This window comes from Sarcophilus harrisii, chromosome 2 (genome assembly GCF_902635505.1).
Source record: "Sarcophilus harrisii chromosome 2, mSarHar1.11, whole genome shotgun sequence".
Classification (NCBI taxonomy): domain Eukaryota; kingdom Metazoa; phylum Chordata; class Mammalia; order Dasyuromorphia; family Dasyuridae; genus Sarcophilus; species Sarcophilus harrisii.
Genome location: NC_045427.1, coordinates 634281370 through 634295694, shown reverse-complemented (window position 1 = coordinate 634295694; position 14325 = coordinate 634281370). Strand labels below are relative to the sequence as shown.

The 14325-nt window shown below is 35.9% G+C and overlaps 1 protein-coding gene across 5 annotated transcripts in view; it reads right to left on the bottom strand.

The window, feature by feature from the left end:
* Window positions 1-9049: 9049 nt before the first annotated feature.
* The window catches only part of SLC25A16 (solute carrier family 25 member 16), a 29088-nt gene continuing 23812 nt past the window's right edge, over window positions 9050-14325 (bottom strand). For all 5 annotated transcript variants that reach the window (XM_031956870.1, XM_031956873.1, XM_031956874.1 and 2 more), the window contains 3 exons: window positions 12774-12936; window positions 10459-10527; window positions 9050-9274 (listed from right to left, as the gene is read on the bottom strand). In XM_031956870.1, the coding sequence (XP_031812730.1) occupies window positions 9118-9274; window positions 10459-10527; window positions 12774-12936 (389 nt within the window). In that variant the 3' untranslated portion in view covers window positions 9050-9117. The remainder of the gene's footprint in view (window positions 9275-10458; window positions 10528-12773; window positions 12937-14325) is intronic.

Sequence of the window (14325 nt, the reverse complement as noted above, 5' to 3'; positions counted from 1 at the left end):
ACACGTGGTCCGGTCCTGAGCGAGGGGCTCGCTGTGCCCGGAGCGCATGTCCCGGACCCGGGACCGAGCCCCGCGCTGCCCTCTCCGGCATCGGGGACGGAGCCGCTGCCGGCTGGGCTTCCAGCTGCTTGCCTCGCGCCTCCGGTGCTCCGGACAGCATCAAGCCCAACTTCGCGGCTGTCATTACAACCCCTGGAAAGGTGGCAAGGCACCTGGCAAACACCGCCCGAGGCCGCTGCGAGGGGTGCTGCTATTTTCGTCTTCATTTTAAGATGAGTAAACTGAGGCAGGCGGGGTACGAGACTGGCCCAAGGTCGCACAACTAGTAGGTTCCAGGCTCTATTCCAAGAGCCATATGCTTCTCGATATTTCACTTAGATTAGTTCATTGTAGTCCTATCGGGCCCACCCCATTAGGGTGGGCAGGGCTCCCACTCCCCCCACCCCTGCCCAAGGTGTGTTTGTTCTCCCGATAGAAGGCCGCTCCAGCTAGCAGCGAATCTTCCCCTTTCACATCAGTGAGTAAAATAACTTATTTTGGTTATTTTGGTCTTCAGTCATTTTTCCGTTGTGTCCCACTCTATTTGGGGTTTTCTCGGCAAAGATACTACTGTGGTTTTTACTATTTAGTTTTTTTCAAATAGTTTTATTTTGAGCGGGACCAGGAGATCATTATATACTTCAACAACAATACTATATGATGACCAGTTCTGATGGACCTGGCCATCCTCAGCAAGGAGATCAACCAAATCATTTCTAATGGAGCAGTAATGAACTGAACCAGCTACGCCCAGAGAAAGAACTCTGGGAGATGACTAAGAACCATTACATTGAATTCCCAATCCCTCTATTTTTGCCCACCTGCATTTTGGATTTCCTTCACAAGCTAATTGTACAATACTTCAGAGTGTGATTCTTTTTGTACAGCAAAATAACGGTTTGATCATGTATACTTATTGTGTATCTAATTTATATTTTACTATATTTAACATCTACTGGTCATCCAGCCATCTGGGGGAGGGGGTGGAGGGTAAGAGGTGAAAAATTGGAACAAGAGGTTTGGCAATTGTTAATGCTGTAAAGTTACCCATACATATAACCTGTAAATAAAAGGCTATTAAATAAAAATAAATAGTTTTATTTTAACAAATACATGCAAAAATAGTAGCCACTTATTTTCACAAACTCATTTTACAGGCAAGGAAACTGGGTTAAGTAATTTGCTCAGGATCACATTGCTAGTAACCGAATTAAGTATCAGCAATTCTATTTCCCCCCAGTAGAATTTCTTTTCTGTCTTCAGATTTCCATAGTCCCAAACACTGAATAATACTTACTGAACAAGTAAATTAAAAACATTTATTTAAAGCGTACTATATACATAGATGTCATGGAATCCTAAGATTTAGAGCTGCAAAAAAAATCTAAGAAGCCCAATTTTCTCATTTTACAGAGCAAGAAACTAAGATCAAGTAACTTGGGCAAGACCACACACTTTGTTACCATACAAGGTAGCAAAGCACAACTCCAGTGCTACTTTAATATACAGTAAAAAGAAACCTTTAATGATAATATATTCAAATGAAATTATCTTTAAGTAGTAGGAGGACTATGATGGGATTTTAAGATTTCAAACATAATGGTCCTGTGATACCAAAAAAAAGGTGATTAGAACAAACTTCAAAATGACTCTCCTTAAATGTGTTTGAGAAAAAGCATTCACTTGAGATGATAAGCTCATCAGGCTTATCTATTATGCAGTGTGAGATGCCAGTTTCTGCCAAATTGTTTTTCAGTTTCCCCAATAGCTTTTGATAAATAGTGAAGTCTTAACACAGGAGTAGTAGATGACACAGTGGATGGAGTTCAGAGTCTGGAATCGGGAAGATTTATCTTCAGGAGTTCAAATCTGACTATAGAAGACTTACTAGCTGTGTGATCCAAGGCAAGTCACTTAACTCTGTTGACTTCAGTTTCATCAGTTTCATCTGTAAAATGAGCTATAGAAGGAAAGAGCAAGGCATTCCAGTGTCTGCCAAGAAAATCCCCAAAAGGATCACAAAGAATTCAACCTTTGATTTTATCAAATACTGTGCTTATTCATTTATAACTATTGTATACTTGATTTATTTCATTGATCAACTTCTCTATTTCTATCACTGAACTTTAAAGCAAAATAAATCTTAATAGTCATTTTGGAATTTAGGGATTATTTACCATTAATTGGATGTTAATTAATGGGTTTAAATAATCATTCTAATTTCAATATTAATGAACACTTAATAATGAATTAAGTAAAGGTAATAATAGCTAGCATTTATATTGTTCTTTAAGGTTTGTAAAGGCATTTACACATATTATACCATGTGATCCTTTGTGAAACAGGCATTCTTATTTCCATTTTACAGATGAAGAAACTAAGGCAGAAAGATTAATGACTTGCCCAACATCACACAACTAATGGGTGTGAGGCAGAATTCAAACTCAGGTCTTCCTTATTCAAAGGCCAGCATGCTATCTACTATGCCATCTAGCTGGCTGGTTAAAATACAATTCTTTTCTCTGACAAGTTGTTTAATTATGCTATCAGACAAACAACAGGTTTGAGAAATAGATAGCATTTGGATTTAAGGAAATATAATTGTCTATTACAAGGAATCCACCCAATGTGATCTTCCTCTAAGTCTGACCAAAGATGCATGCAATCATCACGTAGCAAAGTGCACACTCTTTCCCTTTTGCTCCATGACTGGCCAATCTTTTCTTGTCCCATTTCCCCCAGTGACATTCTTTACATGTTAGCTCTTAGTTATTCTATTTGTGTAATTCCCATCCAAAGACCAACTGAGAGGCCATTCTACTGGATGAATGGGATCCTATCAACCATAAGAAACTATAAGCAAAATCCAAACTCATTCACTTCCAAAACTGATGATACCTCAAAATGCAAAACCTCCCTTGAGCAATCACTTAGATTATATAGATCTTGGAAATAGTATGTCTCCTACTTCCCTGTTCCCTCTGACTCAGTCATTTCTCCATACATAATGGACGGGATATTCTTTGCTTACCACTAAGACACTACTGACATCACTATGCACATTTTTATTTTAATTAAGTTTTAGGATCTCAATTCTAAACTCCCCAACTCTAATCATCTTTTGAGATCAGACTGGAAAATGAATCTTACACAGCATGAACTGGAAAGCTATTTGGCGGGCAGAGCAAACTGCCAAGGGAGTGAAAGTTGCACTGAGCATCCCAAGGGTGTTAGTGTTGCCATGGCATGTCACCACCTCCCCCATACAAAGTGAAAGCATGAACTCTGGACAGGGTTTCTGAGAAATGAATCTATTTTAAACTGATTTTTTTTAGTTACAGTTAATATTCATGGATTGTTCTCCTACTGGCGAGAGGTTTGGCAAGGTCTACCTGCCCAGAGGCTCATGCTTTGGATTTCTGCAACAGAAAATAAGCATTCAATTGGATACAAGTCACACAGTCATTTAAAAAAAATTTTTTTTTTTCTTTGAAAATTCAACATTTAATAAATACCTGCCGTACAAAGTGAGGGGGATACAAAGGCAGAATACAAGGTCAGAAGGTACCCCCACTCAAATCCAGCCATTTAACCTTGGTTTGGCTCAGTTTTCTAATCTGTAAAATAGGGATTATAACAGTATCTTCCTCACAAGGTAGTTGAGAGGATCATGAGATAACATTTGTAAAGTGTTTAACATAGTAGGCATGACATATTCACATCCCTCCTATTTTATTTGCTGAATGCTGGCGATAAAAATAAATAAATAAATAAAAAATCCAAAAGGAGCTTAACTTTACCAAAGGGAAACTATGGATACATGAGACAATAAAAAATGTAAACAATGTAAATATGAAGTGATTTTCTGGAGAGAGGAAAAGTACTAACAATTGTGGGGAGGAGCAGCCGCCTTTTGGTCTTGGTGAACTTGAGCAGAAGGATTGAGCTAGGGATTTTGAAGCACAAGAAGTGAAAGGAGATAACTTGTTCCAGTCATTGAAATATCATGTGCAAGAAATGGCTAGAGAAGTAATTATATTGACCATTCCTTCTGTAGTGTCCTGTCCTGCACAAAATGGAATCCTTAATTATTATTGCCAGACAGCCCTTTTTGTAGTGGCTAGAAACTGGAAACTGAATGGATGTCCATCAGTTGGAGAATGGCTGAATAAATTGTGGTATATGAATGTTATGGAATATTACTGTTCTGTAAGAAATGACCAACAGGATGATTTCAGAAAGGCCCGGAGAGACTTACACGAACTGATGCTGAGTGAAATGAGCAGGACCAGGAGATCATTATATACTTCAACAACAATACTATATGATGACCAGTTCTGATGGACCTGGCCATCCTCAGCAATGAGATCAACCAAATCATTTCTAATGGAGCAGTAATGAACTGAACCAGCTACGCCCAGAGAAAGAACTCTGGGAGATGACTAAAAAACATTACATTGATCTCCCAATCCCTATATTTATGCCCAACTGCATTTTTGATTTCCTTCACAAGCTAATTGTACAATATTTCAGAGTGTGATTCTTTTTGTACAGCAAAATAACGTTTTGGTCATGTATACTTATTGTGTATCTAATTTATATTTTAATGTACTTAACATCTACTGGTCATCCTGCCATCTGGGGGAGAGAGTGGGGGGGGTAAGAGGTTTGGCAATTGTTAATGCTGTAAAGTTACCCATACATATAACCTGTAAATAAAAGGCTATTAAATTTAAAAAAAATTTTTTTTTTAAATTATTGCCAGAGTAATCAAATTAATATTTACCATCCCAGAAAGCAGGAGGGAAAAATCCCAGTTCATTGATGCCTAGGCAGGGAGATGACTGTCCACTTCTGAAGACCATAGTAGTGTAACAAGCTGGAAAAATTGGGAGTACAGGTCTAGCCTGAGATGGGCCAGTCTGGGGGTGACTGGAGAGGGTCACTACAATGTCAGCTGCTTTCCAGTACCATCCATCGAATCAGGGAGCCTTATGATCTGTATCAGTTCAAGGAGAACCTGAACTACCCCCTCCCTATTCACCCTCCTAGACATCCCCTCAACCTGAATCCTTAAATATGAAGGCATGGAGCAAATTATAGGTAACTTGCTCAACATTTCCAAGTAACAACTGGTAAATCTTGAAATGGGACCCAAATTTCATGACCTCTCCTCTTTGATACTAGAGATAAGTTCAACAATTTAAAGGTATTCCTCTAAATGCCATTTGGCAAGGGGAAGGGAATAAGAATTTATTGCTTTTTCTACCTATACTGTGCTGTACACTGTACTAAACACTTTAAAAAATCATTTTATTTGAATTATTGTGGATCCTTAAAAGAGACTAGATGCGAAGGAAAGAAAGGAAAAGAGAAGCAGAAAATACAATCAAATACTTATTTTAAATTTGTTTCAAAGCAATTGATATATCAGAATAAACTGAACATAATGTGAATTTTGTATTGGCTTGTGCTTAACACAGTACCAGGCACCCAAGCTGCCTATTACATATCTCTAACTGGATGTCCCACAAACATCCCAAACTAAGTTTCTATTCAAATCTTTTCCAATCTGTACTCTTCTTTTTATGGCTTATACATGTTTTTTAAAATTTGAACAAAAAATTTCAAGTGTAGGCTTGTTTTTATAGTACATTTGCTCTGGTTTTATTTCCTGTCCCCCATCCCCTATACTGAAAGTAATAAATGTCATTAAAAGTTTTCCAGTTAGGTACATGTAGAGATAACTTAGGTTACTTCATCCAAGTGGAAAACAAGTCAATTTATTTTCCATTCAAAAGTTTGAAGCATGGCACAGTTCCAAGAACTGAGACTGGATGTATTTTTGTTGCCTTTTCTCCCAGAGTTTCACATAAATCTGCTATGATTAAGAATTATGAACTCCAGCTAGGATTCCTATCCAGGCCAGAACTAGACTACTCCCTTGAGAGTGACTTAGGAATCAAGGAACGTTCACATTATTGTGGAACTCCTGTGACAACACTCAAAAGGAAGTTTGAAAGAAACATGGAGACAAACCTTACTAGGTGAGGTGTTTAGCAGTTCTATTTTATACATGTTTTAAAAGTCACTGTGCCACCAAAAGAACACAGAATACAAAAAAAATAAATAAATAAAAACATGGAAAGTTTTATAGGAATTGACGCAAAATAACCAGGATCATACAAACAATGATTACAATGAATGTTGGTCCTGAAGAAAAGATGAGAGGAAAACTAGCATTTATTAAACACTTACTATGTTCAAGGTCCTGTGTTAAGCACTTTACAAATCTTGTTTCAACCCTGAGAAGTAAAGTGCTATTATTATCCTCATTTTACAGTTGAAGAAACTGAAGTAGATATTTTAACTTAAATAATTTGCCTTGGATTACAAAGCTAGGGAGTGTCTGAACCTAGAAATGAATTCTGCTCTTTTTCACTCCAAGCCCAATATACTAACCAGTATTCTACTTGGTTCCCTAAGAAAAAGTATAACCCTCCTATCTTTCTAGAAGTGGGGCACAATGGGTACAGAACACTTGTATATGCTGTCAAACTCAATTATTATCTGATATTAGAGTTGCTGATCTGCATTTTCCATTTTTAAAAAAAATTCTTTGTTACAGGGAATGATCCAAAGGGAAAAGAAGAAAATGGGTATGGTGATGTAAAAATAAAAAACAATAAATGCATACACACACATGCAATTTTTTAAGAAAATAAACTTTTAAGCAGAAGACAGACAATAACAATATGTTTGAGGAAGGACCTGGAAAGGATCTCAGAGATCATCAAATTTAATCCCCTTCATGTTACAGATGATGAAAATATGGCTCAGAAGTCACTTGTCCAAGGTCACACAAATAGCAAAATAGCACAGTCCAAGACTTAAACCTACCTCTCAATCCAAAGTCGCCCTCTCTTAAATCTAATTTACTTGCATATCATGGCATCACCTACCTGATGTCTTGGTCCTCTTTGAGAATAAAAAACAAACAACAATGTTCTCAAACCCACAGATTCCTCTGGCCTACAGCATGAGAGAAAGAGAGGAAAAAAAAAAAAAAAAGCCTACTGCTTGCCAAAATTGCTAATTACATGTTTTGGTTCTTTTTGTTGTTGTTCAGTCATTTCCAGTGTATTGTGACCCCATTTGGAGTTTTCTTGGCAAAGATACTAGATGATTTGCTATTTCCTTCTCCAACTCATTTTCCAAATGAGGAAACTAAGGGAAACCGAGTTAAGTGACTTCCCCAGGGTCTGTCTGTCTCTCTCACATATACACACACACACATACACATACATACATCATCTGACTAAGCTTGATGCTCTTTTGACTGCATCCCTTAGCTGCCCAGTTCTTGAGGAAGATTTTAACTCAGTTTTAAAAAGTTAAGAACTTACAAAGACTCAACCCTTTAAAAATGAAGGTATGGAAATTATTTATACCACAGAATACAACAGCTATTACTTTTTTATACAACAACCTTTCCCCAATAGAACCCTTCCTTAATTAAAAAAAAAAAAAAAAAGTTCAGTGAAACTGTCTGCAAGAATTAATGCTCTTTTGACACCTACTAAGTAACATCTCTCTAATGAAAGGGAAGATAGCCGTTTTTAGATTCCAATTTCCTTCTGTAATTACCACATGTAAAGGCCTTTATTGTAGCAAATGAAACCTATGATTTATAAATGAAGGAAATAAATTTCAAAATATGACTAAAACATTTATTATTAAATTTCTGAATATATTCTATAAATGGCACAGAATGCAAGTTTTTCTTCAGTAAAACATTTGAAGTTCTCTTTCAGGGGATAATAGAAGATAGTCATTTTAGCAATTTAAATTACCTTGAGGTTTCTTGATGATATTTAGTTATAGCATAACCCAGAAGAGAAAACGCATGCAGTTCCATCAACTGGTAGATTTATAAATCAAACATATTTATCTGAGAAGTCAAATCAAAATAAGGACAATTCACATGATTTTTTCCCCAAAACTCATTAATTTACAAAGGCTAAAACAGAAATGCTCATTCTCTTAACCGAAACAAAAATGGAAGCATACAATGACTTCAACTAATTTTCTAATGACTAACCTTATAGCAATGATTCTATATATCATATCTTCTAAAATTATATTTACAACAATAAATAATTCTAAAATAAGTAGCTACAAAAAATGAATCTTAGCATTTTTAACTTGCTTGTTTTTAAATAATAAGATCATTAGAAATTATATTCAAATATCTCTATTAAGTAAATTTATGTGACAGAAGAAGTCTCTCATGGAAGAACATTTTGATATAGTAATATTTTAATGCACATATCATTTTACTGCAAACACACAGTAAATACCCTTTGATCCAAACATTGACAATACTAGAGGTACTTTCAGTCTACCTATGCATATCTTGTTCAAGTCATAAGCCAAAGCCAAGAAACTAATCCCCACCACCCTCGAAACATCACCCTTTCAGTGCTGGCTTGTTCAAATGAATGCACTTATCCAACTGGGAAGGATAAAATTTCAATATGCATTCTCACTACAGTAATCATAAATTATTAAGTTTAATTTAAAAAACAAAATGAACCCAGTTCATTTTTTAAATCCAGCATAGTTTTTCATCAGGATTTTTTCTTGCCATGATTACTGAAAAAGCTCGGAAGAACATGATAAAGCTAAGAGTAAACATCAGAAAACCTGTAATGAACACCAATGAATCTTTTACCAGTTTCTCAGACCTTTTAGTTATTTTAATGAAACTAATGAACTTAAATAAAATATCCAGAGTTGGCTTAAGGGTGTTTCATATTGGGAAACCACAAATTATGGCATCAAAAAAATAACAGGAAGCACTTCTGGTTTCTGGCTTTAAAAATATATATATATATATATATATATATATATATATATATATATTAATTTTAGATTTCATTTAATCTAGACACCACCCCCTCCCCCCACTGCCAATATTAAAGTAAAACATTATACATATACATATATATATATATATATTTATATAATAGATATACATGTGTTTGCCTGGATAGTTTCTTAAGGAAAAACACGACTTCAGTTGAGGTGCAAAAATTGCTTCATGAGCTCATAGGTTGTGAACGCCACGGCTTGGGAGGGAACACAGCGAATGTAGTTAAGGGATAGGCCCCGATAGAGCCCTCTTCGAATCCCGTGGTGTCCATAGACATACTTCAGTGTCTTCAACATTGTACTGAAATATAACAGCACAGGATAAGTTTTTATAGGGAAGAGTAAAAAGGAGATGCTAAGCAATGGTGACTTAAATGACAAACACTGTTTTCACAAAGAATCTCACTTGCAAACATGGACCAAGAAAATCTGTTTGAGGCACAGTGCAGAGCTTTGGATGTACACAAATTTTACACCTCTCTTGTTCTCAGTGAGCAATAATAAAGGGGATACAAGGGAGAGATCGATCACTTTTGTCAGTGCTATTAGAAGAACCCAATAGTCTTCCAAATTATACATTAACCGTTGTATTTTTCCCTCTCCTTCAAATGAGAATGAGCAGCAGAAAGGAGGTCATAAAAATATAAAGGAAATAAAATTCAACAAAAGATGTAAAAGTCAGGGCAGCTAAGCGGCTCAGTGGATAGAGCACCAGCCCTGAAGTCAGGAGGACCCGAGTTCAAATCTGGTCTCAGACACTTAACACTTCCTAGCTGTGACTCTGAGCAAGTCACTTAACCCCAATTGCCTCAGCTTTAAAAAAAAAAAAAAGAAAAGTAAAAGTTTTATAAATCCAAGAATCAGCAATAAAAACTGTTCCCTCCCCAGACTGTCCAAGTGTTGCTCTTCCTAGCCCATAGGACTTGGAGTTTCCCCTTTGCCTTAATCCTGAAACTGTTTTGCATGATGGCACATGTATAATCCATATTAAATTGCTAACCAATCAGGGAAAGGGGAGGAAAGAAGAGATAGAATTTAGAGCTTAAAATCTTAAAAAACAAACAAATAAACAAATAAATAAAAGAATGTTTTAAATTGCTTTACATATAATTGGGAAAAATTAAATATTATTTTTAAAAATAAAAACACAAGAAGTCCTGAGCACCTGAAAAGCCCTGATCAAACTGTTAACTGACCCTTAAGAACTGTACTTTGAACCCTGCTTGTTATTGCAAAAGTACATGATGAACATGATTGAGACACATGGGGTGAGATGGTAACCTGAAGCCTGGTAAGCTCTCACCACCTCACTATGAGACTTTGGAGAAGTCAGTCTCTGAGGTGAATGACAGATGAGAAAATGGGGCAAAATGATTTCTAAAATAAATACATTTGAAAAATAAAATTCTGTGCTTCTAGCTCCACATGTTTTAAATGTTAAGTATTTCTATTTCTAATAACAACAAAAAGGTATGTACAACTTACAGGCACTTTTCAGAATCTGGGAGAACAGTCCCTAATTGCATTCTACGACGAGTTACATCAAGTGGATAACTAAAGGAAGAAAAAAGACAAACTCAAGACCATTCACATTTTTTTTTTTTTGGTTAGCAATTCAATTATCAATTCAATAAACAATTATAGTCACCCTTTTGTGTGCAAGTCTCAGAAAAGAGTAAGACACAGTTTCAAGCTTCCGGGAGCTCATAACCCCAGTACCCATGTTTGAACAACTGCACAATAACAGGCAATTCAATATACAATTTCACAGAAAGGATTGTAGGCAGCCAGAAATGGGAAAAACTAGGGTGACTGGACAATGTAGAAAGTTTGGAGTCTTAAATGATGGACAGCTGGGGAGAAAGCAAGGCATTTTAGATGAGATAAACATGAACAGAAGCCAAAGATGTACTCAGAAGAGCAGACTGGCTGATGCAGGAAGTTCACACTTGATTAAGGCAGGAAGTTTGAGGAGTCTGGCATGAGGGTGTTGAGGTGATCAGAGTCACATCATGGCTCTGGAATGGGAGGGGACCTCAGGTCAATCTCTCCATATTCCCCCAGATAGTCAGAAGGAAAAGAAAATACTTGATGACTGACAAAGGTCTAAGGAGATCCTAGGGTTTCCAAAACACACACAGGTGAGGAAATGCCACAGAAGACTGAGGTCATTAGGCTCTAGGATCAAGCAGAAACTTCAGTCCTGGCCCTTCATGAATCTTGTCTCCAGCCCTCACAGTTTAACCATGCTGGCTCCGCTGTTTTTTATGCAAACGCTTCATTTCCCACCTCCTTGTCTTTGCACCAGCTGTCACTCCAGCCTAGAGTACACTCTCCCTTCTTTTCCTCTGCCTCCTGGAAGCTCTCCAGCACTACCTTCTGCTAGAGACCTTTCCTGATTCCCCTCACCCTCTAGGCTCATTCTAGAACCACTATTCTTTCTGCCTGTACTTGTAGTGTCCCTGCAGGTTCTCCTATTAGAATGTAAGCTCCTGAAGGGCAGGGATTTGTGTGATGTTTGTCTCTTGTATCCTTAGCTCGGGATAGTGCCAAACACACCAGCTTAATTCATGCTTATTAAAGACCCTTCCATTAGGGAAGGGTCTGTGAAACTGAAAGATACATGGTTTTGAAGTGATGGCAGAAGAAATGTTTCTTCAGGAGAGTTCATGTGTGACTGTGACTTAGGTAAGGAATGGAGACAGTGTGGCACCTGAATGAAAAAGAAAACTGAATAATTAACAGAAAACAGGATGGGCTCTCCTAGGGACCAAATGTCATAAGAAGAGCTATCCAAAGACTGAATCTTAAGGAAATATCACCATTAAAAAGGAGAAAAGAAAGTGTAATCAATAAAAGAAACCAGAAAGGGATACTCTTAAGAGATCGGGGAGAACTAGGGAAGAATAGTCACAGAAGGAAATCAACAGGATCGAATATTACCTAGTAGTAAAAGTGAATGAGTACTATGAGGGAAAAGATATCTTCTCAATTTAGCAAAAAAAAAAAAAAAAAAAAAAAAAAAAAAAAAAATCTTCATTCTACAATGTAGTTTTGAGAATGGAAAACATGTCACAGAGAGTAAAGATGATTAAAGAAAGAGAGATGGGGAATGGAGTTCACAGAATCCAGAAGTGAAAAAAGCACTAAGATGGTAGCTACAAACAGTCATAGGGTCAAAAAAAAGGCTCAAGCCTGAGAAGACAACAATGTCATTATAGTAATATCCATATGGAGCTGAAGATACTAAAAGGAGGTTGGGAAGAAAAGTCATCAGTATGTGAATTCAAGATCCCCAACAGAATGAACTCTAAAACAAGGAAGGGGGAGAGGGGGTAGCTGCAAAGATACTAGGAGGAAATTTAGCAAGATCTAAAAAAGAAAAAGATGAGCAAGAAAGTTCACATCAGATGACTTTCAGATTCAGGTGGAAAGAAAACCCCCAATATATAGAACAAGGACTGAAGAAGAGAAATTTTTTTTAAAGGATAAATTTTAAAGTTTATTAAATGGGATAAAGGAAGACATGCCAAACTACTTTCTGCACAGAAATGCAAGATGAATATTAATTGAAATCAGCAAAATAACTTAAAATATATGTGTCATCCTGGGAAGTTTTCACAATTAACATGCTAATGTTTAATCTTTATAATAAATTATCTTAGTTATGAATGACATTAAGACATAAAAAGACTTATGTTGAAAATGAGGATTATGTAAGAGTTAAGTCCTATACACATAAACTATGGATAATGCAGTTTCAAGTTATTTTCTGAAATTAAGCTGGTTAGGAAACTTACGATATAGTCTGTGCTATTGCTCCAGCAATACCACCACAAAGCAGGTTTATATGCGTTTTCAAAACTAAGACATTAGGGTTGTCTGATGAAGGTCTTCCAAGTAAAGTAGGAGCACTGGAGAGACCAACACTCTTTAAGGTACCAAAAGTAAAAAATGAAACCCCTAAAAGCAAAATACAACTGTATTATAATTGAGCAAATCAAGAGTAGAAAAACAGCATGTTGTATTATTTCATGTTAGTTCAAGTACAGTATAATGTATTTCTTTTTTCCTGATTACATTTTGTTGGATGCACAATTTCTAACACTATGAACACTAAAAAATACAAACAAGTTTATCTACAAGTTAAAGGAGACCAATAGAAGTCATATAGATCCATACATAATAAGCAATGTTCTCCAAAAAGACCTATTATGTAGTATGGTCTCAATAATTTATAATTAAATGCAAAATTAAGAAAGAAATATTTATAAAGTTAAGGAGAAAAATAATTTGTAACTTGTTAAACAAAATGTAGTGTGGCTTTTGACTTTTCCATTCTAGTAGCTATTGCAGAATGGTGGTGGTGCCAAATGTAACTGAAGAGACATATTGTCATAAAAAAGTTTTCCTTTCATAAAATCATAGATTTAGAACCAGAAAGCACTGTAGGGAATGGACTCCTTTCAGACAGTCTGGCTATGCCTGTGGACCCATATTCAGGATGTTTTTAAACAAAATACATAGAATTAACAGGAAACCTACTATATAGAAATAATTGTGATTTTTTTTTTTCAGTTCAGAGGTTCCAGGTTTAAAAAAACCTCAATATGATGTAATCATCTCATTTAATAAGAAAACTGAGGCCCAGAGGGAGTCATCTAGGCAATTAGTGACAAAACTAGGATATAACCTCAAGTTCAAGCAGTCTTTTCACGAAACCCCACTGTATATACAAAGTTAAAAAAATTCAGACATTATAAGAAATTTCCTTTTAAATTAATGCCCTCTTTGAGTCTTCAAAGTCAGGGTTGCCAACGTGAGAAAAACTCAATTCTGGGGCTACAAGGATGTGCACAATAGCTACTTGAGATCTCTATTTTGGATTGAATGATTCTATGGCCAACACAATATTAGTTGTCCTTATTGAATGTTACCCTAGTTATTAATAAAAGTTAAAAGACTGAATTATCACAAAATATTAGAATTACAGAATTGCTATCAATTTATCCAATATTCAAAAGATCTCTATGCCTTCAAAATTTAGAAATGCACTTTCTACCACAAAATCCTTGTGATTTCAGAAAACAAAAGATATTTTATCAATTAAACTGTTAATAATAATCCAAAGTAATAGAGCTAATAGTTAATCTTTGAGTTATCTCTTATTTGTTTATACAAACACTATACAGTGGTTATTGGCCAATTAGCCTTTATATATTATATAAAAGTAATTACAAATAATACTCTGACAGCCATGTCATAAACATAGTTGTTTAAAAAAAAAAAAAAAAAGGAAGATGGAATAAGAGTAGAGGGCAATTCAACTAGAAAAACAACTCCAAATGGATA